Raw genomic sequence first — 27,879 nt, 5'->3', positions numbered from 1 at the left:
GGACTGTTCAACTTTGAGTACAGGGAGGTGGGGGACACAAGATAATACAGTGTTTCTTGAAGTGCAGAAATTAAATTGAGGAACAGCATCCAGACGCCTCAGGAGCAGCACAAACGTCTACTCATGAGCTCATCTGGTCTCCAGAAGAAAAATTCCAGGAAACCATTTAGCAACCTCAAAAGAGGACAGGAAGATACAGCATCTATTATACAAACGCCAAAGTCATAAGGAGAGAACGAACTAATGGAAAAAAGGCAAGCTGGTTTAAAAAAATGATATAAAAAAAGGACAGGATGTGCTCAAAACTGTAGGGAAATTTAAAAGGTAGTGATAAAAGGAATATCCACATTGGTTGCAATAGAATATAAAATCAGTATTGTAGCAAGAAAAAAAAAGTCAGTTATGTACAAAACAAACTGAAGAATTTTTTTCCCAGAATGCAAAGGAAATGGGAAACCATGAAAACGGAATCGACAGAAGAGATGCTAGGTGTTCCTGAAGAAGAAACTAGAACAAAAGCCGTAGCAGAAAAGAAACTATAAACATAGGTTGATTGGGGGGGGGGCCCCCGGGGAAGAAAACTTCCCTCAGCTCGAAGAGACACAAAGGAAGGTCCCGCACTGCTCCAGGCAAAATGGGTTTTAAAAGCCCAACAACAAGCTGACACCCTCTAACAATACATTTACACAGCAAAGAAAGGATAAAGTCCTACAACCCTTTAAGTGGGAGGAGGGTGTCAAAAATGCTAAGCCCATTCTATGCGGCCACAGTTGTCTTTCATGAGTGAAATCGATCGAAATACACCGCTCTACCGGCAAGGGTTCAGGATATTTACCAATCAAGTGCTTGAAAGATGTACTCCAACTGCCTGAAAGATTAAAACAATTACAGGTGAAGAATGAAGGCCTGGAGGTAAAAAGGACCAGGGCTGAACACTGAAAGCAGCTTATAAAAAATGTGTAAATGATCATCGTAAACCTAGTTACAGAACATGTGTAAGGGTGACTATTCTCAATACATAGTGTAAAAAAATAAATAAATAAAAACCCAGATCAAAAATTCCAGAAAATACTAGAAAAGATCAGGAGGTAGGAGAAAAAAAGTGTGGACACCGAGAGAAAGGAAGCAGAATCCCACTCTCCCTTCCCATCCTGATAAAGAAAGTCCCCTTCTTCCTCTCCTCCCTCCTGCCAAGACTTTCAGGTACCTGCGCAATTCGCTACCATCCTCTGGCATCTGGTATTTGCCCTCCTCTATTTTCTAGAGAAGGACGGGTTTCCAGCCAGAGGGACCACGGCAGAAGGGAAGGGTCCCTGGAGACCACAAACCTTCTTCCACAGGGAGCCCTGAGCCCTGAAATCCATGAAGGCGGACAGGGTGGGCCCAAAGCACTTTGCTGGATGAGGGAAAGCTCAGGAACCCAGGGCTTCTAGAAGATCTCATTTGTTCCTCTGTTTGCCTTTGGAAGCCCTCAAAGCCAGAGCCGGGCTCAGCACTCAGAGAAGACTGTCACTGCTGCCCAGCCTGAGTCTGAGCTTTTCTGCTTCCCTTGATTCACTCTGGTTGGACCCCGTGTGAAAGGGGGTCAAACCATAAGGCTCACCTCTAGCTTTTACCAGTCAGGAGCCACAGAGCCGCAGGATGTCTTTCTCCCTTCCACTTCTCTACGTGCAGAGTTTCTCAGTAAATGTGACCGACTCGTCAGAGGTTTTGCCAGAACCCTCCATGAGTATACTCACACCCCTCTTACTGAAATCACCTGGTTGGCAGGGCTGCTTCTCTGAGTCCATTTTATTTTATTTTATTGCACCACATTTACTTTTTTTTTTAAATAATTTTTTACTGAAGTATAGTTGATTTACAATGTTGTGTCTTTGAGTCCATTTTAAAGGAAATTTCCGAACCAGGCTCTAATCACTTAAATGCAAAAGCCCCCAGGACTCTTCTAAACCTGATACCCAAGTGTCCTCAGGCCTCATTGCTCAGAGTAGGTAGATGAATGGATGGATGGATGGATGGATGGATGGATGGATGGATGGATGGATGGATGGATGGATGGGGTAACTTTCACATCCCTCTGGCTGGACTCCCCCGCTTGATCACGCCAGACCTGTACCCACCCCATCCCCGAGAAGCTCCCAGGGTGATATCTACCAGTGGCCAGAGGGTGACGCACCTGGACTCGCCAGCCCCGTTCTCCATGGGCGTCTGCCTTGCTTTTCCTTGCCTGTAGCAGCGACCTTTCGCAATCCCCCCACTGGCTCCAGCACTGTCCTCCATCCATGACGCTGCTAGAGGAAGCCTGGCTGCCACTGGTATCCACTCCGAGAGGTGGACATCAGTGCCATGGGGGTTTTCTCCCGGCACCCACAAAGCCGTCAGCCCTGGGCCTGGAGGCTGAACTGCTTTGAGCACTGCAGGCGTGTCTGGCTCCTGAAGAGTCAGCGAGAGTCCTGGCCACTCTGAATATCCATCAGCAAGCCCCCCAGTGCCTCCCTGGGGGCCAGTCAACTCACTGGGCATGTTTCTTAGGACTGAACAGGCAGAGGACACAGAACAATAAACTCTGTATTTTCTGACCGTGAAAAGGAAGGGAGTGATCTGGTGAACCAGGAATTTTGATTAACACAATTACAATGTAGCCCATGCAGGGATACAGGAAGTCAACCCTAGCAGGAAAACTTGCTCAACTGGAAACCACGGGGCCTCCAGCGGGGCAAGGATGGAAGAAAAGCTTTGCAAGTGATACTGCGAATGACAAGAAAGCGTTGGATGAATGAACCCTCCTGGTTCAGAGGCCACTTCATGGCCTTGAAGTGTCTGGGGGCCAAGCAGTAGAGGGTGGAAAGTGGTTTCTACGTGGGCCCGGCACGCATTCCTGCATGGGCCCCACTTCACCAACCCTGGAGGAAAGAGATTTTGTTATTGTTGCACCGTCATACAGATATAAGACAGAAGGGCCAATTAACAGGGTTTAAGAGGAGACAATGCAAGGAACGAGGAACTCTGGATGGCGGGTACTTTTCCTGGTGACACCATCCAGCACGACAGGGATCTGAGAGGTGCGCTCTCTTCAGCAACTCCCGGGAGAATCTCCACATTGACGAAACAGCATAAACATGCCACTGAATATCACAGTCACTCTTGCTGTTTACAAGGTTGGGAGCAGGTACTCAGAGGCCTCATGGCCGTGTTGAGGGCCACAGGGGGAAAGGGGTTCCCGTGGATGTTCCTGAAATACAGAGAACAGCTCTGGGAGAAAGATGGGAAGCCCCAGCTGCTTCCCCACCTTGGAGTCTGGAGGGGCTTGGGGAACCCCAGAGAAAGCCCCTAACTTTTGTCCTGTTTCTCAGGTGTGTCTGATCCTGATGCTTCGGAGCTATAAAGGAAGAGGCAGTGAGCTCCCGGCAGCCCGTTCCAACTCCTGGCTTCTGAGCAGGAAAAACCCAAGAGATTCTGTTCACTTGTGATTAACAAAGACATTTTTATTCAGACTCAGCTTCCTGATGGGCTGTTGAGAATGTTGGCTCCCTTCCTCCTACCCCTCCCCTAGCAGATAAAAATAGCAGGGGCTGTTCTGACATCCTACCTCCATCGGGAGTGTCGGCAGAAAGCACAAGGGTCTAGGCTTAAAGAGACTGTGTTCCCAGGCAACGAGCTGTGATTTACGCAGTCCTCTTTGCCTCTCTGGATGTCTGTCTCCTCGTCTATAAAACCAAGGGCTGCCAGCCCTCAAACACTGGGGTGCGGACTTCCCTGGTGGCACAGTGGTTAAGAATCCGCCTGCCAATGCAGGGGACGCGGGTTCGAGCCCTGGTCCGGGAAGATCCCACATGCTGTGGAGCAACTAAGCCCGTGCGCCCCAACTACTGAGCCTGCGCTCTAGAGCCCACGAGCTACAACTACTGAGCCCGCGTGCCACAACTACTGAAGCCCACGCGCCTAGAGCCCGTGCTCCGCAACAAGAGAAGCCACCGTAACGAGAAGCCCGCGCACCGCAACGAAGAGTAGCCCCTTCTCGCCGCAACTAGAGAAAGCCCACGCGCAGCAACGAAGATCCAATGCAGCCAAAACTAACTAAATAAATTTATATAAAAAAGACCACTGGGGTTCCACAACCTGAGGCACGTCTTTCATAACAGAACCCAAAACTTCCACAAGGGAAATTACGAGGCATTTAAATGACCAGCGCAAACTTGCAAAAGCAGCTTCTGCATAAAGAGGCGGCAGAGACCTCCTGACGAGGAACATAAACGGCCATGAAACATTACCCTTTTTTTTCCTGCATGATTCCCCCAAACTCTTTTGGGGTCCAATGAGGAAGCAGTCTGAAACTCTTTTGGTCTAGAGATACCGCTTCATTCACTCCAGACTCAGGATTGGTGGGAAAGACACCAGTGAAGGGATTAACAAAAATTGTAGATCATTAAGTTTATGCCCAAACCAGGATACTATTATAAAAATTGTGGGCATTAGACCTCAAACCACTGTGGGGAGACTGAACACTGAATCCTCCTCCCTTTTGCTCCAGGGCGCTGCTCTGGCCTCTTTAGGGCTGAAATGTCCCTATTTGTGAGAGGAAGGACTTGGGGTAAAGTTTCACCATTTCCATAGTTGTAAAGGATCTCAAGATACATCCTAGGAGAGGAAAAAAAAGACAAACAAAAAAAACACATCCTAGATTTTCTACACTAGTTTACCTCTATAATGATTATCAATTATCCTGCCCTAGAAGATGCTTTTGGCAGGACATTTTTTTTTTTTTTTTTTGGCGGTACACGGGCCTCTCACTGTTGCGGCCTCTCCCATTGCGGAGCACAGGCTCCGGACGCGCAGGCTCAACGGCCATGGCTCACGGGCCCAGCCGCTCCGCGGCATGTGGGATCTTCCCGGACCGGGGCACGAACCCGTGTCCCCTGCATCGGCAGGCGGACTCTCAACCACTGCGCCACCAGGGAAGCCCTTGCAGGACATTTTGAGGCTCACTCACCAGAAACACTCTCCCTAGGGAGCTCCTGGTAGGGTGAAGACCCCTCTAGATGATTCCGGGTCCAATTTCCCTTTGCAGAGGAAAAAGGCTGGGAATAAGAGAGTTTTGCCAACACTTGGTATTGGGAGGGGAAAAAGAAACTCGGCCTTTCTTTAGTATTAAGGTGCAAAACCCCCAAATGCCTATGCCATTCCTGGCACTTACAGAAGTTGTTATGACTCTGAAGAAAACCCCATAATCAAATTTCCCAAGCATTCTGTTCTGTTCGCAATGGATTTAAGAAGCTCAGAAGTGAGGTAGGGCGTTGAAAGTTGCTAGCCCGGGGAAGTCAGAGGCTTGGGTACCTCATGGAAAGCAGCCTGCCCGCCAGAAAGGAACTTCAAAGACAGGTGACACAGCTGTTGTCCACAGCTGCTCCAGGACTAAAAGCAGGCTTCCTCGTGGGGAGTGGGTACCGTTTTAAAGGGAGGCAGACTAGAGCTCACTAGGGCACAAAGATGGGTGTCTCTGACGGCCAGTCTCTGGCCGAGATCCAGCTGATCCAGCTTTACGGATGCTACTCGCAGGCCTGCAGGCACCACAAGAAACCCGGGGCGGCCAGTCTTCTCACCATGGAGACGCATTCCAGTTACTCGGCAGTGCCAACGGCCTGGGCTCCCCGTGATTCCAATCAAAGACTTCTGACTCTGCGAGCTGGTTCCCAGAGATCCCTAGTTGGCTCTGAACCATGAACACCGGAGGGAGATTAAGGCTAAGAGGGGCTGGTACTGTTTCTATGAGTCAGAAGGGGTGCGATTCTGACCAACCCAAGTCAGCTGTCCTTTCTGGAGCCTGGGCTCCTGGTGCCTATAAAACTTAGACAAATGGGACAGCTGAGGACATGGCCATCGCGGTTCCGGATCTACCACTGCTCTGGGGCACCAGGCAGAGAACACGGACTCAAGAGCTGCCGCTGTCTTGCTGTGAGAATTTGAGCAACATACTTCATCTCTGCTGGTACAGAATTTCCTCATCTCAAGAATACGGAAGTTGGACCAGATGGTCTCCAGGGTTGTGTTTTTTGTTTGTTTATTTTTTGTTTTAAAGGTATAGCCTAATGCTCAATGATTCTGGATGTTAGTATCTCTCTCTTAAGGACGTGCCATTTTTGTCGGAGGGAAAAAGGCACATTCAAGTGCAGACACGGGATTCAGAAGCGGTCCTGGGACGCTGCCTGGGCCCCAAACACCTGGGCTTCTGCCTCGCTACCTTGGAGCTCAGTGCCTCCGCCTCTCACCATGGGGAGTTCTGGTGAGGTCTTCTGTCCTGCTGGCCCGTGTCCGCCCCTTCCCTGTCACTCCCAGAGCCACACACGGTTGCTCTCTATTTTGCCAAGAACCAGACATCCACCTGGCGTCCTGGTATTCCCTGTATCCGAAGTTAGAATTCTCCCCGCACCTAAGGCAGGCTCCGGAAGAAGAGTTCCAGACCTCCTGGCACACAGCGCCTCTGCTCACCACTCACGCTGCACCCCGCCAACGGCCCGCACCCCCTACACCTCAGCCTCTGCCCAGAGCTTTCCCGGGCTCCTCCCCGCTCCCCGAATGCCCCTCAGCGTTCACCTCCTTGCTAATCCCATCTTGCCCGTAAACCTCCCTGCCGCCATCCACAGCCAGGGCCAGACCCGCCCAGTGCTCTGCAGTCAGCTCGTGGGCAGCTGTAACTGTCAGCACTGGATTGATTGGTCTGGGTCCTTTACAATAGCCACCATCCCAGTGTGGTCCCTGCACCGGCAGCCCAGGCGTCCTCTGCAAGCTGGTTTGAAACGCAGGGCCCCAAGCCCCACCCTAGAGCCGGGCTCTTCGTCTGAAAGGTCTCTGGGCAATTCAGATGCACGTTAGGCTCTTTAAGCCCAGCTGGGAACTAGGTCACCTGGCTGGTCAGAGGATGCTCCAGGAGAGTGAGTACCATCTCTGCTCCTGGTATAGGTTCAGGCCTCGATCAGAAGCCACGCCACAATCAGAGAGGCTGATTTTGACCCAGCCAGGGGGACAGAATGTCCTGGAGGAAGGTTTTGTGCAGAGATAGATGGGACTTTCCACAGAAACTGGACCTCCTTCAGCTGTCCGGAACCTCAACAGAGAGGTCACTAAAGTCTCAGCTGACCCCTCTTGGCTCCTCTTTCCAAAGAAGGGGGGAGGCTAACTTCCAGAGGCAGGACGGTTGGCAAAATAAGGCTATTCTCCTCTCAAGTCTCCAGAGAGCGTCCATCATCTTTAGGGCGGCCACGGCTGCCACCACCGAACTGGACAGAAACATCCAGCCCAGCCTGGAACCCCAGTGCAGATACTGGGTTAACTGGGCAGAGATACTCAACAACCTTCTGGGGAACTGTGTCCTTTAATGGGCTTTCACCATCCAGTGTCCCATCTGGAACTGGGCCGTGGAGTAGAAAGTAGGTGGGTGGGTAGAAGCCAAGCTTTGGACGTGGGACAAGTTACTGGGAGAGGCAGATCTGGACTCCAATCCCCACCATAGGAAAATCCACACGTCACCACTCTGCTTCTCCGTCACACTGAACTTAACTGCTTCCCCAGGTAGCCGAGGGGGACCCAAGACCCTTTCCCTCCACAAACATCCCCCTTTCAATCTTTTGCCCCCTCCCTTCCTGGTTTCTCCAACATCAGCCCACATCTTCTCCCCTCCTCTTGCCTCGGGCCCGGGAAAGGTGCCCCCGACACACCAGACTTTGTAAGCTCAGCGGTTGGGAGCCCGTATCTCGGAGGGTTCTCAGAAATGCCTCTTTAAAATGCTAAAGCCATCTCAGGAGCCTGCGGAGAAAGGCGAGCTGCACACACGCTGGCAGGTAAGCAGAACGATTCTTACCATTGGAGGAGGGCTCATCTTCTTTGGGGGCCGCTAACTCAGAGTCGTGGGTCCTGTCTGCAGTGCCCGGGCTGCTGGCCAGGCCCCTGCCAGCTTCCTCTCCACGGGCCCCTCTGCGGGAAATGAGGCCCAGGCGAACAGCTACCCCAGGGTCAGGGCTCTGGGCACCCCGGAGGATGTTTCTGTGGCTTTTCTCATCGCTGTTCTTTCACAAAGAACCCACTACATTGCACAGTTCCTTCCAAATCTGCTCCAGCTCCTGTGGGGAAATCAACGACGCCTTCTGGACTTTCCAGATACAAAGGATCTGGGGGCTTTCTTTCTGTCTCTCTCTCTTTCCCTCTCTTTCACTCTTTCTTCTTTCCTTTCTCTCTCTTTCTCTCTTCCTTTCTTTCTCTTTCTTTTTTCTTTTTTGCACGCTCCCTTTTCCTCCTTCCTCAGCTAAAAAAAGTTGGCTGAGGTCACGACATACAATGGCCAAGCCTGTGTCACTGACCAGATGCCTTCCACCCCCAGGGCTGTGGACAAGAGCTCCTTTGTCCACTGTATTTTAGGCGGGACTCCCTGGGCCTGCCCAAGCCCTGCTGGGGAATGTTCCGCCAACTTTTTCCCATCCCAAAGTCACAGCTCTGGCCCCGGCTCCGGCCCCAGCTGTGCGAACCCAAGGCCAGATAAAAACCAACATAAAAAGGATGGAGAATGCTCCCCCAAAGAACCACTGTGCTGGACTCGTCCAGGGCTGGAAAACTGCTGCCCCCAAAAGGGCAAGGTGAGGGTCCCCTGCCTTCACTCAGCCCCCGTCACCTCCAAACCTGGACAGACAGCGGGAATAGAGGAGGCAACGCCGGGCATCTCAGATGAAAACAGGCTGGGGATCACAAAACTGTCAGGTTCACGGGAAGAAAGGACGTTTCTCCAAAGAAGATTTACAAATGGCCAATAAGCACATGAAAAGATGTCATGTGTCACTAGTCATTAGGGAAATGCAAATTCAAACCACAATGAGATAATACGTCACACCTATTGGGATGGTTACTATCAAAAAAAAAACAGAAAAGAACAGATATTGACGAGGATGTGGAAAAACTGGAGCCCTTCTGCGCTGCTGATGGGAAAGTAAAATGGTGCAGATGCTATGAAAAACAGTAAGGCAATTCCTCCAAAAATTAAACATAGAATTAGCATACGATCCAGCAATTCCACTTCTGGGTATATACCCAAGAAAATCAAAAGCAAGGACTCAAACAGGTATTTGTACACTCCTGTTCATAGCAGCATCATTCACGATAACCAAAAGGTAGAAACAACCCAAGTGTCCAGCACTGGATGCATGGATTAAAAAAAAATGTAGTCTATACAGAGATCTCTACATACGTTTAAATCCACAGTTGTAAAATGGTCCCAAAGCGGCCACTAAGAGAAGAAGTGAGCACCGTACGGATCCAGAGGCGAGAGTCCTCCAGCGGCTGCTGGGTTATCTTCTCCCTGGTGCGGGAAGGGATGCCAGGTGCAAACTCACACCCTGAGCTGTGGGACCAGCCATGCCCTGGAATACACAGCAAGGTCCTTCTCTGCTCCTGGAAATGGGCTCCCACCCAGGAGAAGATGAGAACAACACTTCATCTGCATCTAGACTGCCAAGACCCTCATCTTCAGGCCCTCTGGTTTTGTGGAATTAAAACGGCGATGGAAGCTTTCACTGCCCATGACTTCTTGCTTTTAATAACAGCAAAGAGGGGACGGTTTTCAGGCCGGTCAGCCTTGACACCACTCTGACCCTGCAGCACACAGACGAGTAGATATGACCAAAGACAATAATGCCCTGCTGTAGGCAACACAGAAATCACCATCATGGTGGTTCTCTGTAAGGCCTCCAGCCAATGGCAAGGGGCCTTTCTGGGCCATTACAATCCAGGAGGCTGATCTGCGCTGACCTGAACTAAAGCAAAACAAACCAGGACTGCAGAGGTTTTATTCTTTAGGATTCACCCAAGTTAACATTTCTGGGCGTGTTAAGACTCACATATACATTCCAATGGGTTTACTGTTTGGGGTTATCCTAGTTCCTTGTTCTAATCCACAAGTCACGTCTGTTCTGCTTTACTGATAGTACTCTATCATTACAGTTGGCTGGGGAAAAGCACAAATCGTTCACCTCCTTTTTGGTCTCTGAAAACAGGTATGTTTCTAACTATGGGGCCACGTGGACAAACAAAAGACATCAGGAGACCCATGATCCAAAAGCAAAAAGACTTGGCAATCATCTCCACTAAGCTTCATTTTCCCAAGTTGAATGGAGTCAGATGCAACCAACCCTCCTGCGACTGATTATTCTTTGTTTCAGTTGAGTTGAAAACTGTCAGCCAAAAATAGGCCACGTTTGCTGTGGGACCTCATCCTCCGTTGTCTTATAATGATAATTAAGAAAGAACATCTGGGGATGGCGGTGACTCACTTCTTCTAAATGCTTCAGAGGAATGAAGGGGAAAATTATTCACCAGCCCGTGCAGTCTCCAGGGTACAGGGTCTCAAAGGCAGCCCCACCCCCTGATACGCAGCCCCTTGGCTACACAATCAATCAGCAACTAATAACTAATCAACGAATCAAGTTACTAACGACCGCTTTCCTGAATGCTGTGGAAGATACAGGCAAGTCTTATATATATGACTTGACTTCTAAAATTTGGAAGATAAGGCATAAACACAAGTGTAAAAAAAAAAAAAAAGGGATAACCATACCCATACAGACGAGTCTGCAAGGAATGCTGACTGCTAAGTAGGAAGACAATAAGCTTTCAGAGTCCTGAGGGCAGAGCCCTTTCAGTTGGGACAGGCAGGGGCAGTTCCTCAGAAGATACAGAATTTGCCCGACAGCAGGGATGAAAAGAAAGGGCTTGACCAGAGCAGAAGAACACTAAGTAAGAAGCAGAAGAAGCCTTGGCAACTGGTGAGACGCGGGGGGGCGGGGGGGGGGATGAGAGAAAGTAAAAGTCAACTCCAAAGGGAACGAGAGAAGCTAGAACCCGTTGCCCAGCGCTCCAGCTATGGTGGGAGCCATTTGCGGGGATGTGGTGGAGTCTGTTGTCTGCACATCCAAGTTCAAAGTGATCACTGGGCAACTGGGGTGAGTCTGGCCCTCGACACATAGAGCTGGAGCATCTGCACGGAGATGGTGGTGAAATCCTAGAGGTCAATGCTGAGTTCATGCAGAAAGGATGCACAGTGGAACCTATGGAGGGGGTGGGTGCATTCAATTAGCAGGAGAGAGAATCCATCCCACCCCCATGCCCTCCATTCATGCAGGCAGCACCCCCCGGGCCCCTCTCAGTACTTTTAAAGGCAAACAAACAAACAAACCAACCAACCAGGTCTTAATCCGTTTCCCCTCCAAACCAGTCATACTCAGGGACTACGTGATGGGGAATGAACGGAGGTGGGTTCTGAGAATCAGTCACAGGAAGCAAACGAGGATGGGATCGTAAGAAATACATAGTTAAGTGTCCACACGAGATAATGAAGGAAATCCTTACTGACTACAGAGGGGAGGTTTCCCCACTAATCTCAGAAAGGAATATGGAAGTACGGTGGGCGTGGAAATCTGAACCCAAGCGCACAAGGGGCTGGGGAGTGTGAAGAGGCACAGGGAAGCAGGGGAAGACATTCAGAGAGATGCCCATTCAGAAGAAAGCAAGAAAGGGACGGGGCTGTATGCACGTAGTGGCCGGATCTGGCCCACCAGGCCGAGCGATGGCCCCTGGGAAGTGACTGGTAGCCAGTTTCTTGCACTCAATGTGGTGGGGGCCAAGGCCCCTCATAAGGTTTCTACGTGTCCCCATCATAAAAGAGTCCCAAGATCAAGTGGACATATCAGAAATGGCACCTGGTTTCAAAAGCCTCCTTACAGGCCCCGTTGCAGACCTACGGGATCCCCTCCTCAGCGTCGCCCAGACCTCAGTCGCTCACGTTCTGCTCTCAGAACTTTCCCACCGTCATGCGTCAGCCACACTATGATTTACTTGTTTTTTAACTGACTTACAGGGAACTTGAATTAAGCCTGGCCCTAAGCAGTAATATCTATGAAACCATGGATTTGATTGGGTTGGGTTTTTCTTTTTCTATTACACACGAAAATAAATGGAACTTAAAAGCTGTTATCTCCACGCGTTCTAAGATCATCTCACATATCCTCAGTCGTAAACTCAGCCCACTTGGAGAAACACAGTCTCAGGCTATGTGTAAAACTATCACGCAGCATCAGGCAATGGTTTACGAGGTTCTTTTTTCAATCCCAGAAAACCAAACTTGAATTTGTTACTGACCACATATCCACAACTGCAGTAATGAGGTCCCCAGTGTGGGCCTGAATCACCACGGGGAGGACCAGGAGGACAGTTAAAGGGGTACAGAGGGACTTCCTGTGGAAAGGGGCACCAGGCGGTAGCCCTGTGGACACCTCTGTCGAATCCCGGTTTGAGTGGCACTAAGAGGCAAAGATAAAACTTACCACGCTACAAAAAAAGCAAATATAGTGCACAATCAGAATCTGAGGGAAAAACCCTCCAGGACCTTTAAGGCCAGTGGAGTAAACAGAGAAAATTTTACAAAACGGAGACTAATTGTGAAAGGGGAAACAGCACTTCACACCTTCACTGCTCTCCGTGCCTAATTTGAGATGCACTTGGCACCTCTGCCCTTCTCAGACCCCGATGTGAGATACAGGATCTGCACCCACCCGAGCACTAAACAGCCAGCCCCTGTGGCTCAGAAGCAGCCTGAGATCTGCCCCTCCCTCCCTCCCACCCACTTCTGCACAGCGATTCCTGGAAAACAAGCCAGCGGGCAGTGCAGGTGGGTGCAGGGCCTGGGGAGGGGTGTTAGTCCTTCAGAGAGGTACGAACCCCACAGGTCAAGTCTGGAGAATGTCCTGACAGCAGTGAGTGGGGATGGGGCCAGGAGAACTGTGATTTCTCACGCACTTCACCCATTCGGAATATCAGCGAGCCAGGCAGTAAAAGAACAATGCACCAGGTGACAGTCGATTTGAAAACAAGAGAATCTACAGGTGAGCAAATGTGAAAAGGACTCAACCTTCCCCCAAGTGCACAGAGTGCCAAAGCCAGTGACAGATGACCTATACTCTTCTCATATAATGCAGTGTCTACGTAGATCCTGCCTTGTTAAGAATGAGTTTGGGGCTTCCCTGGTGGCACAGTGGTTGAGAGTCCGCCTGCCGATGCAGGGGACACAGGTTCGTGCCCCGGTCTGGGAAGATCCCACATGCCGCGGAGCGGCTGGGCCCGTGAGCCATGGCCGCCGAGGCTGTGCGTCCGGAGGCTGTGCTCCACATCGGGAGAGGCCACAACAGTGAGAGGCCCGCGTACCGCAAAAAAAAAAAAAAAGAATGAGTTTGAAAAGCCGGGGGGGAGGGGCGGAACACATGGGAAATGAGTGAGGAAACACCATCCTAAAGGCTCAAAGGAAGAGCACATCTCAGAAAGTAATTCAGAATATAATTTAAAATGTCAGGAAACTGCTAGAATGTAAGAAGTTGTGACCTCTTAGAGGAACAGAAAATTCGTAATGGAAAAAAACAGGCAAAAGAGAAAGGTTGATATAAAGAAGAAAATAGATAAGGTCAGTAGTATATGAAAATTGCTCATTTAAAGCCACATTAACAGTTGTGGATAAATAAAAATATTAAAAGTTAAATCAGTAAAGTACAGAGTAAACTTAAAAATATCTCCCCAGGGCTTCCCTGGTGGCACAGTGGTTGAGAGTCCACCTGCCAGTGCAGGGGACACGGGTTCGTGCCCCGGTCTGGGAAGTTCCCACATGCCGCGGAGCGGCTGGGCCCATGAGCCATGGCCGCTGAGCCTGCGCGTCCGGAGCCTGTGCTCCGCAACGGGAGAGGCCACAACAGTGAGAGGCCCGCGTACCGCAAAAAAAAAAAAAAAGTATCTCCCCAAATTGCAAACTAAAAAAAGCAAGGAAATAATGAATCAATGTAGGTTTAAGTAGTATTCCATTAGAAAAGACCAGATCAAATACACTAAAATCAACAATTAATGACAAAAATAATAAAATATAATAAAAAATCATGCACACCAACAGGCAAAGAGAAAAGTTATCTAGGAAATCACTCCTTCCTCAGACTTTTCCTCTACTCCTACTAATAGCTAGAGAGCACTTCCCACTAGAATAAAAGCTCTGTGAGGCGGGGACTTTTTTTGCTCACAGCTCATCAGCACTGGGCATCGCCCATCTGAAAGCACTAGAAGACAAATGCCACTGAGGTCAAAGCTTCTGGGGCATGGCCATCATCTTGTTCATCCCTGTGGGTGTCTATAAACATTTGCTGAACGATGGAACAGGCTGAGCTGCAAACATGAGTTTCTGTCCAAAAAGGTTGACATCCAAGACATACATATCCAGCCAAGTCATATTACTACTTGACATGAAAGAAACAGGAAGGTTCTTGTAGGCATGCAAGTGAAGAGACCACGCACTTACTGTTCAGACACTGAGAGAGAAACCAAAATTAGGAAGATGATGCTGGGGAAGTAACCATATAAATGCATTGCTTAGTGCACTCCCCCAACTCAGACATCCTGCAAACAGTACTGCCTGGGGTTAGGGTTAGGGTTAGGGTTGAGGTCTGGTGCCGAGTGTTTCCCTGGGTCCTCCTCTGCTGCTCCCCTCCCATCCTAGAACCAGGATACACGTTTCTCCTGCAACATCCAAGGCCAGTACAGACGAAGCCTCCAGCCATGTGTGGGGCGCACTTGTAACTTCTTGCTTCCTTTTCTGTCCAAGAACATGCCGACCGTGGAGGGACTGTTCAAGCTTTGTGGATTCTGTGCTGGGAGAGTCACCGAACAAAAAGTCTTTGTTTCCTTTGTCCACGCGAGCAATGCTGCACTATGCAGAACATCATAGCGGCCACTTTCTCTGCCAAAGAACTTGAGTGATGATTTTCTGTGTATTTAAAACTCATACTGAATGAACCAAGTCTTCCCCCCACCCCCTCAAAACAGGAAAGACTAATCAACCGCCCAGTAGCCAATGCTTTCTGCCATCAAAACCCTCCTTTATAACATCTTCTAAACCCTCTTTTATATCATCTTCTAAGAGTGGTTCCTGTTTTAGAAACGAGAGTACGCAGCATGATCTCAACTATGGAAGATAATGCTCTCCCCGCCCCAGGCCAAGCACGAAGGAAACACATGAAAATGTTAACAAAAGTTATCTTTGTACTGTGGGATTCCTCTGGCTGTTGTCATTGTATTTCTTTTATCACGTTTACATTTCTGAGTTCTTTTTTAATTTTAAAAATGAAAATTTTAATTTTTCTTTATTTTACAAATGTATTTGTAAACACTGCCCTTCCCCTGAATCAGCATGGACAATTCTAAATATACCATATGATCCCAATTATGTAGACAAATATGCCCCGAAAAAAAAAAAAACAAGCATGCTAAATATTTTTTCTTATTTTTGCTTTTCTGTATTTTCCAAGTTTTCTATAATGAGCATATTCATTTTAGTGCATTCTTTTAAAACAATCTTTAACTTGGATTCCATTAGGAGCTAATACATGAATATAGCCTTATGTAAAATATTTAGATAATATTTGCTAATAAAATCCCCCTTGACATATCCCATTTCACTTGCCATCCCCTAAAATGAACACTGTTTATCAGATTAAGGTTCATTGTATTATCTTTCAAACGGCAGGGAGACTGGGGGGGGGCTTTATTTTTAGGAAAACGAATTGAATTAAGACAAAATGATCAACAGTAAAGAACTTAACCAATGCAGTGCTGACACAAAAATGAGGGATGGAAGGGACCGTAGAGATCACTTGATCCCATGTTGCCATTTTACAGATGGGGAAACTGAGGCTCAGAGACAGACGGGGGTTGGTTGGACACCAAGTCTCCCAGTCCTAATGCAGAGTCTTCTTCTCCTCACTCTTTGGCCCTAAACCTTGGTGCTGATGTTGCCACCATGGCTGGAGGAGTAGCTCTGGCCAGATGGCACAGCAGAAACCAAGCCCCACTTAGGACCCCTCCCCAGGCTGACCCCCACAAGGCTCCGTGCAAGGCGACCTTGGCCAATAAGTCTGGCTCTCAGCTCAACCATGAGCCACTTCCCATCTGTTTGTGGCCAGAGAGCCCCCGCGAAGGGGGGCGGGGGTGACCCAGGGAGGAAACATCTGTGCACACAGAAAGGAGTCATAAACGCACTTGATTTTCTCTTTTGGCAAATCCTCTTCTGCTTATTTTTTTTCCACTCATTGAAATGCAAAGCTCCATTCCAACAAGGGGGCCTGGAAGATTCCAGAGGCTTCGAGGAACCACAGCCTCTGCTCTGCAGCAGGGGCTCCCAAAATAAGGTATGCACGATGCGTAGGGATGTGGGCGGGGATTAGAAACAGAAGAGGCGAGCCCCACTAGCCACTCGAATGCCCACAGACATCCCTTTGCTTGTCTCCAAACCCAGCTTCTCACCTTCAGCCAGGGCAGAGGAAGTTCAGGTACAGGTTCTACCTCTTACCAGCCATATAATCTCAGGCGAGTCACTTCACCGCTTTGAACCTCTTTTTCTTTTCCACATGTAAAAATGGAAATACCACCACCCACTGCACAAAATTCTTGCAAAGACTAAATACGAGGGCCGAAATGATGGAAGAAACTCCGTAAGTATTAGCTGTGCTCCATACCGCCCCGTCTCCGTTAAATCACTGAGCAGCCTTTAGGAAACTCATCAGCTGAGGTCCCCAGTGCTGAGTCACTTGTGCTGCATGGCCTGCGGGCTAACCTCTCAGAGTGACACCTTCTGACCTTCCTGACATAGACCGGAGAAAGAGGAACAGCATGTGACTTGGAATCAGGCCACTCTGCGGGCAAGACTGGGGTTTCGGGGACCAGCAGAAGGGGCCAGAGAACATCCACGTCCACCGGGGCTGCTGGGAAGCTGGTGACCCCCTGCAAACCAGACCGAGACACAGACACAGCCGTGCACAACAGCCGTGAACCAACCAACGCAAAGCCTGGCAACCTTCCTAAAGCAGCCCGCGTGTGACTTCATTTGAATCGTTGCCCCCAGCAAAGACACCCCAACAGAACACTCCCATCCCTGACTTCAAGCTCCTGAAAATGAGGTTGGATAATCACGAGGACAAAGGACAGGATTTCTTCTTCCCACCGAAGCCGATTCCCACTGTCTGTACTTCACTGTTAGTCCCAACCTTTTCCACGGTTCTTCCTTGCTGAAGTGCTTTCTGTCTATTGTGGGCCAGTAACTTGTATCTGGCTGGAGCTTATTGGACCTTTGCAAGAGCACTGGGAGAGAAGTATTCATTTTATAATCAAATCATTTTTATTTTATAATTGAATAAACCAAGGTCTTACCACCAGCAAGACAGAATTGGTTTGAACCCGGTGTTCCGTCTCCAAGGCTGATGGTTTTGCTCCTGACCCCAGGCCATCCCCGAGTTCCTCCACGAATCAAGGCTCAGCCTGGGTTCGATGCTCCAGCCGGGATGGGGCTCCATCTTGCTCTGTCTGGTGGGCCAGGCTCCTCACTTCTTGCTGTCTCCCTGGGAGATGCAGCCCCCTGCCCCACCAGCCCCACCTGCCCTCCCCCTGGTACCTCCACAGCTGCTCTTGTTCGGGGGCCAGTGATGAGTGGTCCTCACACCCCGCTCACCTGAGCTTCCTGAGAACACGAACAGTGTCCTACCCAAATCTGTCCCCAGACACAGAAAACATACCCAACAAGCATGTGTTGAATCAGTGGAGTTCCTTCAGTCTCCAAGTAGCACTGTCAGCCCATTAAGAAAGCGGGTTTCTTACTTTCCCAGGGTCACCGGGGCCCCAAGGTGAGAGGACAGGAAGAGAGAGAGGCAAGAAGGTAGAGGCAGAAGCACAGCCCGTGTGTTCATCTAGTTTTTACTGGGAGGGGTCTTACATACCGAAATGCCCTCAGGGGGCCCCCAAATCACAAATGAACTAAATGGGCCGGGGCGTGGTGGGGCGGGGGAAGTCATCAATGGCTTGGTCGAGGTCTCTGAAACAAGCCTCTCACGGGCCTAGGGCCCTCCAAGTAAATACACTCGGAAGAAATGTACTCTCTTGGCTCACCTAGACTGTCCACTGAGGTCATTAAAGCCTTTAGCCAGAGAGAAAGTAGGCGGAAGCCAAGGGATCATCTATGATTACAGCAGCCTGAGTGACCAAGGGCAGATCTGAAATGTACATAGGTGATTGGCTCTCACCTCTAAGTATTTTAAAAACTGGTAATTATTTTCACCTAAGAACTCCTAGCCCATGAATACCTAGTCATCTTTGATAAGCCTGAGCAGCCAACCTGGTCCCTCTCCACGTGATGCATTCCCCGGCCTTGTTTGCTAGGGTCACACACTGCGGCTCCCCTGGGAAGAGAGCCCGGTGGCCATCTATCTCCCCAGGACTGTCAGAGACACCAGGGCTCCTCCACCACTGTTGCACCAACGGGACCCACAGATGTAAGCACTGGACTAAAGCGAACTGGAATTTGCTGAGCTCCCGTAGCCAGAAGTACTTCTCCAGCCCTCAGAGCATGAACAGAAGTCTGCCTGGAGTGGTGTCGGGTGAGAACCTCAACTCCTCTTAGGCTAGGGATCCCCGCCTTCCCTCCCCTCTGGGTCTTAAAAGGATGGAAAGGGACAACAGAGGGTGCTGGCCTCCTGTCTGTGCTCTGAGCCTCAGAGCAGTGGTTCTCAGCCTTCGCTCCTTCAGCTGCATCAGAAGGGCCATCAGAACACAGACTGCCAGACCCCACCTTCCGCATTTCTGAATCAGCAGGTGTGGGTGGCACCCAACAGTCTGCGTTTCTAACAAGATCCCAAGTGATGCTGCTGCAGGTTCAGGCATCACACTTTGAGAACCACTGATTTCAAGGCAAAAACAAACACACAAACAAAAAGACACAGCACCTGTTCTAAATCTACCGCTAGTCCTTAAAACTTAGTTTTTAGGAGACCAACAAATTCACTTTCAGAAAGAGATTCTTTAACATCTTCTTGAAAACTGCAGCCCTCTCACTTTCCCTCTTTTCACAGACATGGGCACCGGGTCTCTTTCATATTTCCGAACCGTAAGAAAGACGTCACGAATCATGCGAATATTGGCAACGGTTCCATCACTGCTCTCCATGCTGGTGATGGGTAGGGACTGTAGCAAACTGAAAGCCCGCCATTCATCGTCAGCATACTGCTGCCGGGCAGGACAGTGGGCTCAGTGTCACCAAAGCTACTCATTTTTGCCAGAGAAGCTGGAAATCTGAATTTTTAATGTGAAATCTGCTCATTTTTAGAGGTTGGCAACCAACTCAAAAAATTTTAAATGAAGCTATGGGCAAAAACGAAAACAAAACCACCACCAAACCCCCCTGCAGTTTTGCACTTGATTTTTCCCAGTGGCCACCAGTGTACAGCTCCTGGTGTTAACTGCTGGGGATCTGCATAAGCAGTCATTTGAAGAGAGGGCGCCCTCGTGTTAAAGAATTGAATACCTAGACCAAAAGTATAATCAGTACCTTTACCCTCTATTAACTATCCTCTTGCTAAGACCTCTTACTACCAACATCTCCTGGTGGGTGAGCTGAATACCAGCTTCCGGGTATCAGGACACACCCTCCAAGGGCTGCAAATGTGTGGCCAACTCCATCTCACCCCGGAGCTGAGCGCCCCAGCCTGGGTCCAACCTTCCTTGGAAGGGAAGCATAGGACAAGGTTTGGGGGCCAGAAGGGACCCTGGAGAGTCTGTCCTACTCTGTCTGTGGAAGAGTGGTGCCTCAACAGCTGATGAGAAGGTTTGGAAGGGGAGGCGGTAGTGAGGAAGCTGATATAGCTTAAGGAGTGAGGCATGCACCACCGGCTGGGCAGGGAGGCAGAGAAGGTGGTCAGAGGCAAAGCCGTGCACAGAGCGGGAACCAAGGAGAAAGAGGGTCGGGCACAGCAGCCTCGGAGGACAGACGCGCATCCATGGGGTGTAAAGGTGAGACGACATAGCTGCCGCAGTGAGCAGAGAGATCCCCACGGGACTGCCGGTGCTGAGCAGCTGGAAGCCAGCACCCTTGCGGCACAGTGCCTGGGGGGGAGGACGGCTGGGTCCATCCCTCACCGGAGCAGTGTAGGGCTCCAGGGCAGGGGAATGTGTGTTTGGGGACCGCTGGGGAGGGTGCAGGGGGAGCAGGCTGTCGCTGCAAGAATCACAGGCCCTGGGAGAAGGGGATGCCCCCTCTGGTCCCCAGACCTCACGCTTCCCAGCCAGCCTGCTTGTCCCTGTCCGAGCTGCATCACACCAGCTTCTCAAAACGATGCTTGCGTGAGGCTCTCCCCCACCGAGAACCCTTCCTTTCTCCTTCCAGCTTTTTCTTGGAAAGGAAATCCCCGGCCATCCACAGGAGATTTCAGGCTCACTGGGTCACCACTCTAGGCCAGAAGGTGTCATTTTTTGGTTTCGAAAGTCTGACCCACGGTAAAAAGCACATTTTGCTTCACAACCCAATATACGTGCAAAGCAAAAGTTTCACGCAGCAATACGTGCTTTATTACCACGGGCAACGCACTCTGCTGTTTTCCCACCCTATTTTCCACGCTGCTTAATACGGATTACAGACACATTGTGGCTGGCGACTCCTGCTTTAAGAAACACCACTTTACCTGGTCCCGATCTCCGTTTTTAAAACTCCCCCCTTTATACCCCTCCCCCCATTCTCCATCATAAATTCCTGCAAGAGATTCCTTCCCTTTGTACTTTCCTTGGCCCGCCCAGGCAGGGGTGAATGCTCCCCACCTCCAATCTTCCAGCCCCACAGACTGTACACAGGCCCTAGATTCCAACTGTACACATTTTCTCTTCTCAAGAACAGGCTCGGCACTTTGCTGTACAGCAGAAACTAACACAGCATTGTAAAGCAACTATACTCCAATAAAAATTAAAAAAAAAAAAAAAAGAACAGGGTTAGGAATTCCCCAGCCATCCAGCGGTTAGGACTCTGCGCCTTCACTGCTATGGGCCCGAGTCTGATCCCGGGTTGGGGAACTAAGATCCCGAAAGTCACGTGGCACGTCAGAGAAGGAAAAAAAAAAAAACTGGGTCCAAGTCTTTGGAGCCAGTGCACTTAAAAGAACTGTCGAATGTTTGATATTATAGAAGAGGGAGCCCGACTGAGACTTTTCTAAATGATGATAAAACTGTAGCATTTCAAGGCACACCCAAAACCCAGTCTCCAGAGAAGCCCTCGGGTGCATCACACCCCCATCGGGACCCAAATGCCGCTGCTGACGGTTTCACACTGGCTGTGACACTGACCCTCCACCACAGTGCTGGGGAAGAGATTCCAGGACTCAGTGGGGAAACTGAGCCTCAGTGAAGTGGACACAGTTGTCACACGGGAAGCGGCTGAATCCACGTGAATCCGTTTTCCAGACTCTAATTCCATGCTCTTTCCAGCAGCCTTCATGGCTTCTGATCCTGTTACATAATCCTGTGTTCCTTACACGCCCTCCAACTTGGGACGCAAGAAAGGAGCGCCCCCGAGTGGGCCACCCTCTCTGCAGCCCCCGTACGTCTAGGGTGTACACCCACGGCCGTCCTGACCCCACCACACAAATGCCCTCATGAGGCAAAGGGGCCCGAGTCAGAAGTCCCCTGGGGACCTGGTTCCCGTCCCACCCTCTCTCTGGCTGGCTGTGTGACATCTGGCAGAGCGTGTACCTCTCTGGGCTTCTCCCTCATCTAGAGCCGGGGGAGCTGAACCTACCGACTCCCAAGGTCCTTCCAGGCTTCTCCTGAATATTCTATCTGCACCATGTGAAGCCATCTGGCCCCAACCGGGAGCCACACCTGGGAAGGAAGAAAAGGCAAAACAGAGGAGGCGAAGATCCAGACCGGGGAACCAAGTCAAAGGAAACAAGGAAAACTCACTCTGCACTCAGCTCACTTCAGACACCACTCTGGCCAGTGGCTTGCTCCTCTTTCCGGAGCCTCCGGTCCCCGGGCGGCCCAGACGCACTGAAGGAGTGAGGAGAGGCGACCCGTGGGGAAACAGAAGAATCACCCTCCGGCCCAGCAGGAGGCCATCCAAGCAGGGCTTCCCTCCCTCCCTCCCTCCCGCCCGCAGGTGTGGGGCTGCCTTTCCCGCTCTCACCCTGCTCCAATGAGCTTCGAGCAACCTGCCCTATGGATCAGCGGCCACGCCCCGGGCGCCCACTCACCTCAGCCCCGCAGTCCCTCCTCTTGCAGAGCTGACCCACTGGTCATCTTCTGCCACCGTTTCCACATCCGCTGCTTCCCCCGTAGCATCAGCTAATTCACTGTGCAGAGCAGCACTTATATATAGAAAGTTGCAGCCACGCAGGTTAGCATTAAAATAGAGACTTGACGTTGCTGTGGCAACCAAACAAATGATATTCAAAACGAAAGAAGTATTCTGCAATCGGGTAAGCATGTCCACAGCTTTCCAGCACAGCCGCGCCGTTTCCCCCGCGAGGGTAGGTGGGCCTGGTCCTCCATAAACCTCCTCCCTGTTAAGTCACCAGCTCTGGTTTCAGCTGTGGCCATGGCCCCCTGCACCAGCTCCTTCCTGAAGCCAACTCCTTACCCAGAACAGACCTGAGGCCAAGACACTGAAGGAGTACGATGACCCTGACCAGGCGTATCAGTTTGCAAAAGCTCTACTCCTCAAGCGCCAAGGGGAAGCAGCCTGTGGCCCTGGTGTTACTCCCAAGGATGCTTCTGGAAACAAAGGGGGTTTCTGCCAACCGCTGGCCACAGGCAAAGACTCAAGAGGCACCAGTGAGCTGAGTGACATTTGGCAGGCTGCTTTCCCTCTCTGAGCCTCAATTTAAAAATAAGGGAGCATACTACCATATATACAATAGATAACTAATAAGGACCTACTGTATAGCACCGGGAACTCTACTCAATACTCTGTAGTGGCCTAGATGGGAGAAGAATCTAAAAAAGAATGGATATATGTATATGTTTAACTGACTCACTTTGCTGTACACCTGAAACTAACACAACACTGTAAATCAACTATACTCCAATAAAAACAGAAATAAAAAAATAAGAAGGGACAAGGGATGGAGAAGTAGCCTAGTGCCTCCCACCTCTGTGATTCTAGGATGTGCATCTTTTCTCTGTTTTCGTTTCCCTTTTTTTCACTCTCCTGGTTTCCCCAGTCCCTGGGCATATGCCTTAACCCTGCCACATATGCCCTGACGTTGCTGCAGCCCCCAACCTCACGCAGAAGCTACTGGTTCCTAGTCTGCCACGTGGAATAAGCCTCTATCGTTCCTGTTCAGCACAGCCATCACCCAGAACGTACACAGCCGTCAAGTCGAAAGGTTTGGATTTTAGTTATTCAAGGAGCCACCAACAGCCCAGGGGCCTTAGACAACCCTCTGAGCCTTTCTGAGACTCGTTCACACATTTCAAAATCAGACATGACCTAGAGTGACTACAATTTAAAAGGTGGACAATACCACGTGCTAGCGAGGTTGCAGAGCAACTGGAAACCTCGTCCACTGCTGGTGGGAATGCAAACTGGTACAGTCACTCTGGAGAGCAGCTTGGTAGTTTCCTATGAAGTTAAACATACACTTACCATATGCCCCAGTAATCAATCCCACTCCTAGGTAGGTACCCAAAAGGAATGAAAATACAGGTCCACACCAAGTCTTATACACGAATGCCCATAGCAGCTTCATTCATAAAGACCCCAAACTGGCAACAACCCAAAAGAAATCAACAGGGATTAAGGAACAAACGATGCTACATCCATGCAATGGACTACTACCTACCAACACAAAGGAACGCACTACGGACACAGGCCACAACCTGGGTCCATCCCGTACACGTTACATTAAGAAGCCAGTCTCAGAAGGTTACCTACGGTATGATTCCCTGTGTACGACATTCTCCAAAAGATAAAGCTACAGGAATGGAGGACCCATGAAGGGTCGGGTCAGGGAGGGTGTGAAGGCAAAGGGAGGGTAGGAGGGAGGATCTTGGGGTGATGAAACTCTTCTATGTCCTGGTTGAGGTGGTGGTTACATCAATCTATAATATGTGTTAAAATTCACAGAACTGTACACCCAAAAAGGTCAATTTTACTGTGTGACAAAAATGAAAATAAATGCTATTTTCACCTTCAAAAACTAAAAAAAAAAAAACCCCACAAATGATGATACTATCTCCTCATAGGATTATTCAGATCAAAAGTTGGGTCCTCACAAGCAAGAAGGATATACTGTACAGCACAGAGAAATACAGCCATTATTTTGTGATCACCTTAAATGGAATATAATCTATAAAAATAGTGAATCACTGTGTTGTATACCCCAAACTAATATAATATTGTAAATCAACTACACTTCAATGAAGAAAGTGGGGTCCTCACCAATAAACTGTAAAATCCTGATAATTATTAGTTATTGGTACCACTTTTTTTTTTTTTTTTTTTTTTTTTTTGCGATACGCGGGCCTCTCACTGTTGTGGCCTCTCCCGTTGCGGAGCACAGGCTCCAGACGCACAGGCTCAGCGGCCATGGCTCACGGGCCCAGCCGCTCCGCGGCATGTGGGATCCTCCCGGACCGGGGCACGAACCCGCGTCCCCTGCATCGGCAGGCGGACTGTCAACCACTGCGCCACCAGGGAAGCCCAGCACCCCTTTTAATTACAAAGATCCTCTTCTTGTTCTAGACCAACGGTTCTCAACCTTGGACTGTCAGCACCCGCAGCAGCCGGGAATTTGTTGGAAAGTACAAACTTTTGGGCCTCACCCCAGCCCTCCTGAATCAGAAACTCTGGGGGTGGGGCCCCGCAATCTGTTTTAATAAGCCCTCCGGGTGAGTGATTCCAATGCAGGCTGAAATCTGGGGACCACTGGCCTCCATACACCCATTAGACCCAGCTAAGGCCAGCCCATCATGGAACCGTCTGGCCCTTTAATATGAAAAGCATGGATACAGGCCATGTCTTTCTCCACATCCCCCCTTGGTCACTGACTTCTCCCTCTTTTTTCTTCTCTCCCTGCCTCTGCCTTTACTCTGCCCCCAGGCCAGCAGCTGCCCTGAACGGAGGAGCCAGGGGCCACAGCTCTGTCTGACCACCCCGAGGTGGCAACTGACATAGACTCACGTGCTGTTTCAGCTGAGATGCCTGGAAGGAAGCGTCCCTGTGACCTCAGCTGAGGACCAGGGAGCAACCCTGGGCTGCACAAATCCCCGGCAGGCTCTGCAAACGCTCCTCCCTTCTGACCCAGCCGCCCGCCTCCCAACTCTCAACTCCTAGAGCACCGCTCGAATCAAACCCTGAAAAGCAGCATGTCCCGCTTACCCCAGAACAACAACTTCAAAGCCGCTTCGCGTGGATCCTGGCTCTGAAGCCACACAGAGATGACGGATCACAAAGAAGAAATCGGAACCATATGGATTTCACAGTCGGCAAAACAAACAGAATTACAGCATCGGGGTTGGGACGAAGAAACCTGGGGGCTGTGTGTTTGGCCCAGAGCCCGGGCTTGGTGGCCCCCAGCACGGGCTGAGCTCCCCGGCCTCTCGTTCCCGCCCACGACACCCAAAAACAGTGCCAGGGGTGCCCGGCGTGCTGGCCTTCCTTGCCGAGAACTCTGTGAGCAACGCTGCTTCGGCTGACATTTATTGAGTTTTTATGGTCTCTTTTATGGTGCAGTTGAAGATAGTTCAGCTTCTTTTCTAGTATCGTACAAATATGCACAAGCACACTCTGCCATGGGTGACAGCGCCGGGAGCCTCGGGGAGGGGCGGGGTGGAGCAGCTGTGGCCCCTACCCCCACCCCCTTTTACACCACTGGTTCCTTCCTCCCAGAGAGAACCGTGCTGGGTGTACAGCCAACCGTGCTGGGTGCACCCACTCCTGGCCTCATTCTCATCACAGAGACTCTTGCCCAGTTTCTAGGGAAACAGCATGGTGGTCCCCGTAGCCAGTGTTTCTGCATCAGGGGCGATTTTGCCCCACAGGGGACACCTGCCAATGTCTGGAAACCTTTACTGGTGGTCACAATGGGGGTGGGAGAGATGGGCAGGTGTACCCGTTCCCTATCGCTGCTGTAACAAATGACCGCAAACTTAGTAGCTTGAGACAACACGAATTTCTTAGAGTTCTGTATTTCAGAAATGGATCTCACTGTGCTAAAATCAAGGTGTCCGCGGGACCACGTTCCTTGTGGAGGCTCCAGGGAAGAATCTGTTTCCCTGTCTTGATTTTTAGCTTCTAGAATCCACCTGCATTCCTTAGCTCCTGGCCCCTTCCTCCATCTTCAAAGCCAGCCATGGTGTGTCGAGTCTCTGTCACGCTGCCATCTCTGGTTTTCTCTCTTCTGTCTCCCTCTTCCATTGATAAGGACCCTTGTGATTATACTAGGCCCACCTGGATAATCCAAGCTACTCTCCTCACCTCCAAGTCAGCTGATTTGCAATCTTAATTCCACCTGCAACCTCGAGTCCCCCTGACCATGTGACCTAACATGCTCGCAGGTTCCAGGAACAGGGACGTGGACACCTGGGTGGGGGGCATCTAGTGAGTAGAGGCAGGGATGCTGCTACACATCCTACAATGAACAGGACCCCCAGGCCCACAACAAAGAACGATTCATCCCCAAACGCCAATAGCGCCGAGGCTAAGAAACCCTGGTACAGCCTACCACTGAGCAGGTCTTAGTTGGTTCCCAGTGACCCTGACTCAAGTCTATTTCCACGGAGAGACTAACCGTAGGACTTCTGAAGGTCACAGAGAAGCTCTGACACATGATTAAGGAGGAATAGTTACCATCCTGTTAAACATTTTAAAGTAGCTTCTGTGACTATTTCAAAATCATCCTCAAATGAGTCTTCTTTGATACACAGAAAATATACACGGGCTTTTAAAACAAATAAAATACACCTTGCCCACTGAAGGCACGCTGGAACATACGGGACATCGATCATGTAAGTCTCTTTGTGTAAATAACTTCAAACAACATGGCTAATTCTGCTTTGCTGTCGGGTATGCAGTTTGGTCTCAGAAATCCCTGAAACAGCAAACCAGAGCTGCTCACAGCCCCGTGTCCTCTCTCCCCTCCCCCCCAGGGAGGGCTGAGCCACCAGCAGCTGATGAGGATTCCTAACGACGCTGCAGAGCTCAGACCCCTACACCAAATGCCCTCCAGCCCCTGGGCTCCTGTGGGTACCCAGGGGGACCCCCACATGGGCGAGGCTGCAGGGGGGCCCCATCCAGCCCTGCAGATGGCAGGGGCCACCCAGAAAGGATGCGCCCCAGCCAAGGCAACCTCCGCCCCGCCGCGTGGGCCATCTGCTAGCTGGGTTTTCCAGAGTGGGTCAAGAAGAGGCAGCAGAGAGCGAGTCGGCGATGGTTTCTTGGCAATTCCCCGGCGGGAACAGGCAGGAGAGGAAACTGAGCTTCAAACAGCCATCTGCCCAGGGGTAGGCATGCATTTACAGCTCCCAAGTGGCAGCGCTTGGCGGGACTGGACCCCAGGTGGCCCTGAGGCTTTCTCAGGGTGACAAGCCCAAGGTCGCACCATGAACAAGACATGACACTGAGGGAGGGCTGAACCTGCACATCTGGCTCTGGACCTCTTAGCCAGTCAGCTTTCCTCTCACCTGCTCACTGTGGCAGCTTCCTGAGCACCGCCCAGCACAGCTCAACTGCTGGGCATCCTCCCGGGCCAAAAGCCTCCTTCAAGACCCGGGGCCCACCGCTCCCACCTCCAAGGGGTGCAGAGGGGACAGGGGGAGTGCTATTTTCACGCGGCCACAGCAGTTCCTCTGTAGTTCAGTCCCCACCGTGAGTCTCCTCCCTCCACAGACCAGAGAGCCCTGTTGTAGCAGGAGCACCCACCCCCGCTTCCCTTTTCCATTTCCCAAGCACGGCTTTCACCAGATCGAACATTAGTCATGCAAATGCCAAGAGAAGTTCAAAGATGCTTT

At 50.5% G+C, this 27,879-nt stretch overlaps 1 protein-coding gene across 8 annotated transcripts in view; it reads right to left on the bottom strand.

Annotated features, from left to right (window-relative positions):
• The window catches only part of GAS7 (growth arrest specific 7), a 200,877-nt gene that overhangs the window by 87,437 nt on the left and 85,561 nt on the right, over window positions 1-27,879 (bottom strand). The window contains exon 1 of one of the 8 annotated variants that reach the window (XM_060136157.1): window positions 21,832-21,950. The exons of 6 other annotated variants lie outside the window; for them this stretch is intronic. Coding sequence is in view for 1 of the 2 variants with exons in the window: in XM_060136153.1 (XP_059992136.1) it covers window positions 7,856-7,873 (18 nt within the window). In the remaining variant the exon portion in view is untranslated. Of the gene's footprint in view, window positions 1-7,855; window positions 8,431-21,831; window positions 21,951-27,879 lie in introns of those variants that run through there. One more of the 8 variants, XM_060136153.1, reaches the window with a different exon arrangement.

This window comes from Lagenorhynchus albirostris, chromosome 20 (assembly GCF_949774975.1).
Source record: "Lagenorhynchus albirostris chromosome 20, mLagAlb1.1, whole genome shotgun sequence".
Classification (NCBI taxonomy): Eukaryota; Metazoa; Chordata; class Mammalia; order Artiodactyla; family Delphinidae; genus Lagenorhynchus; species Lagenorhynchus albirostris.
The sequence above is the reverse complement of the archived record's forward strand: the minus strand, read 5'-3'. Positions and strand labels throughout refer to the sequence as shown.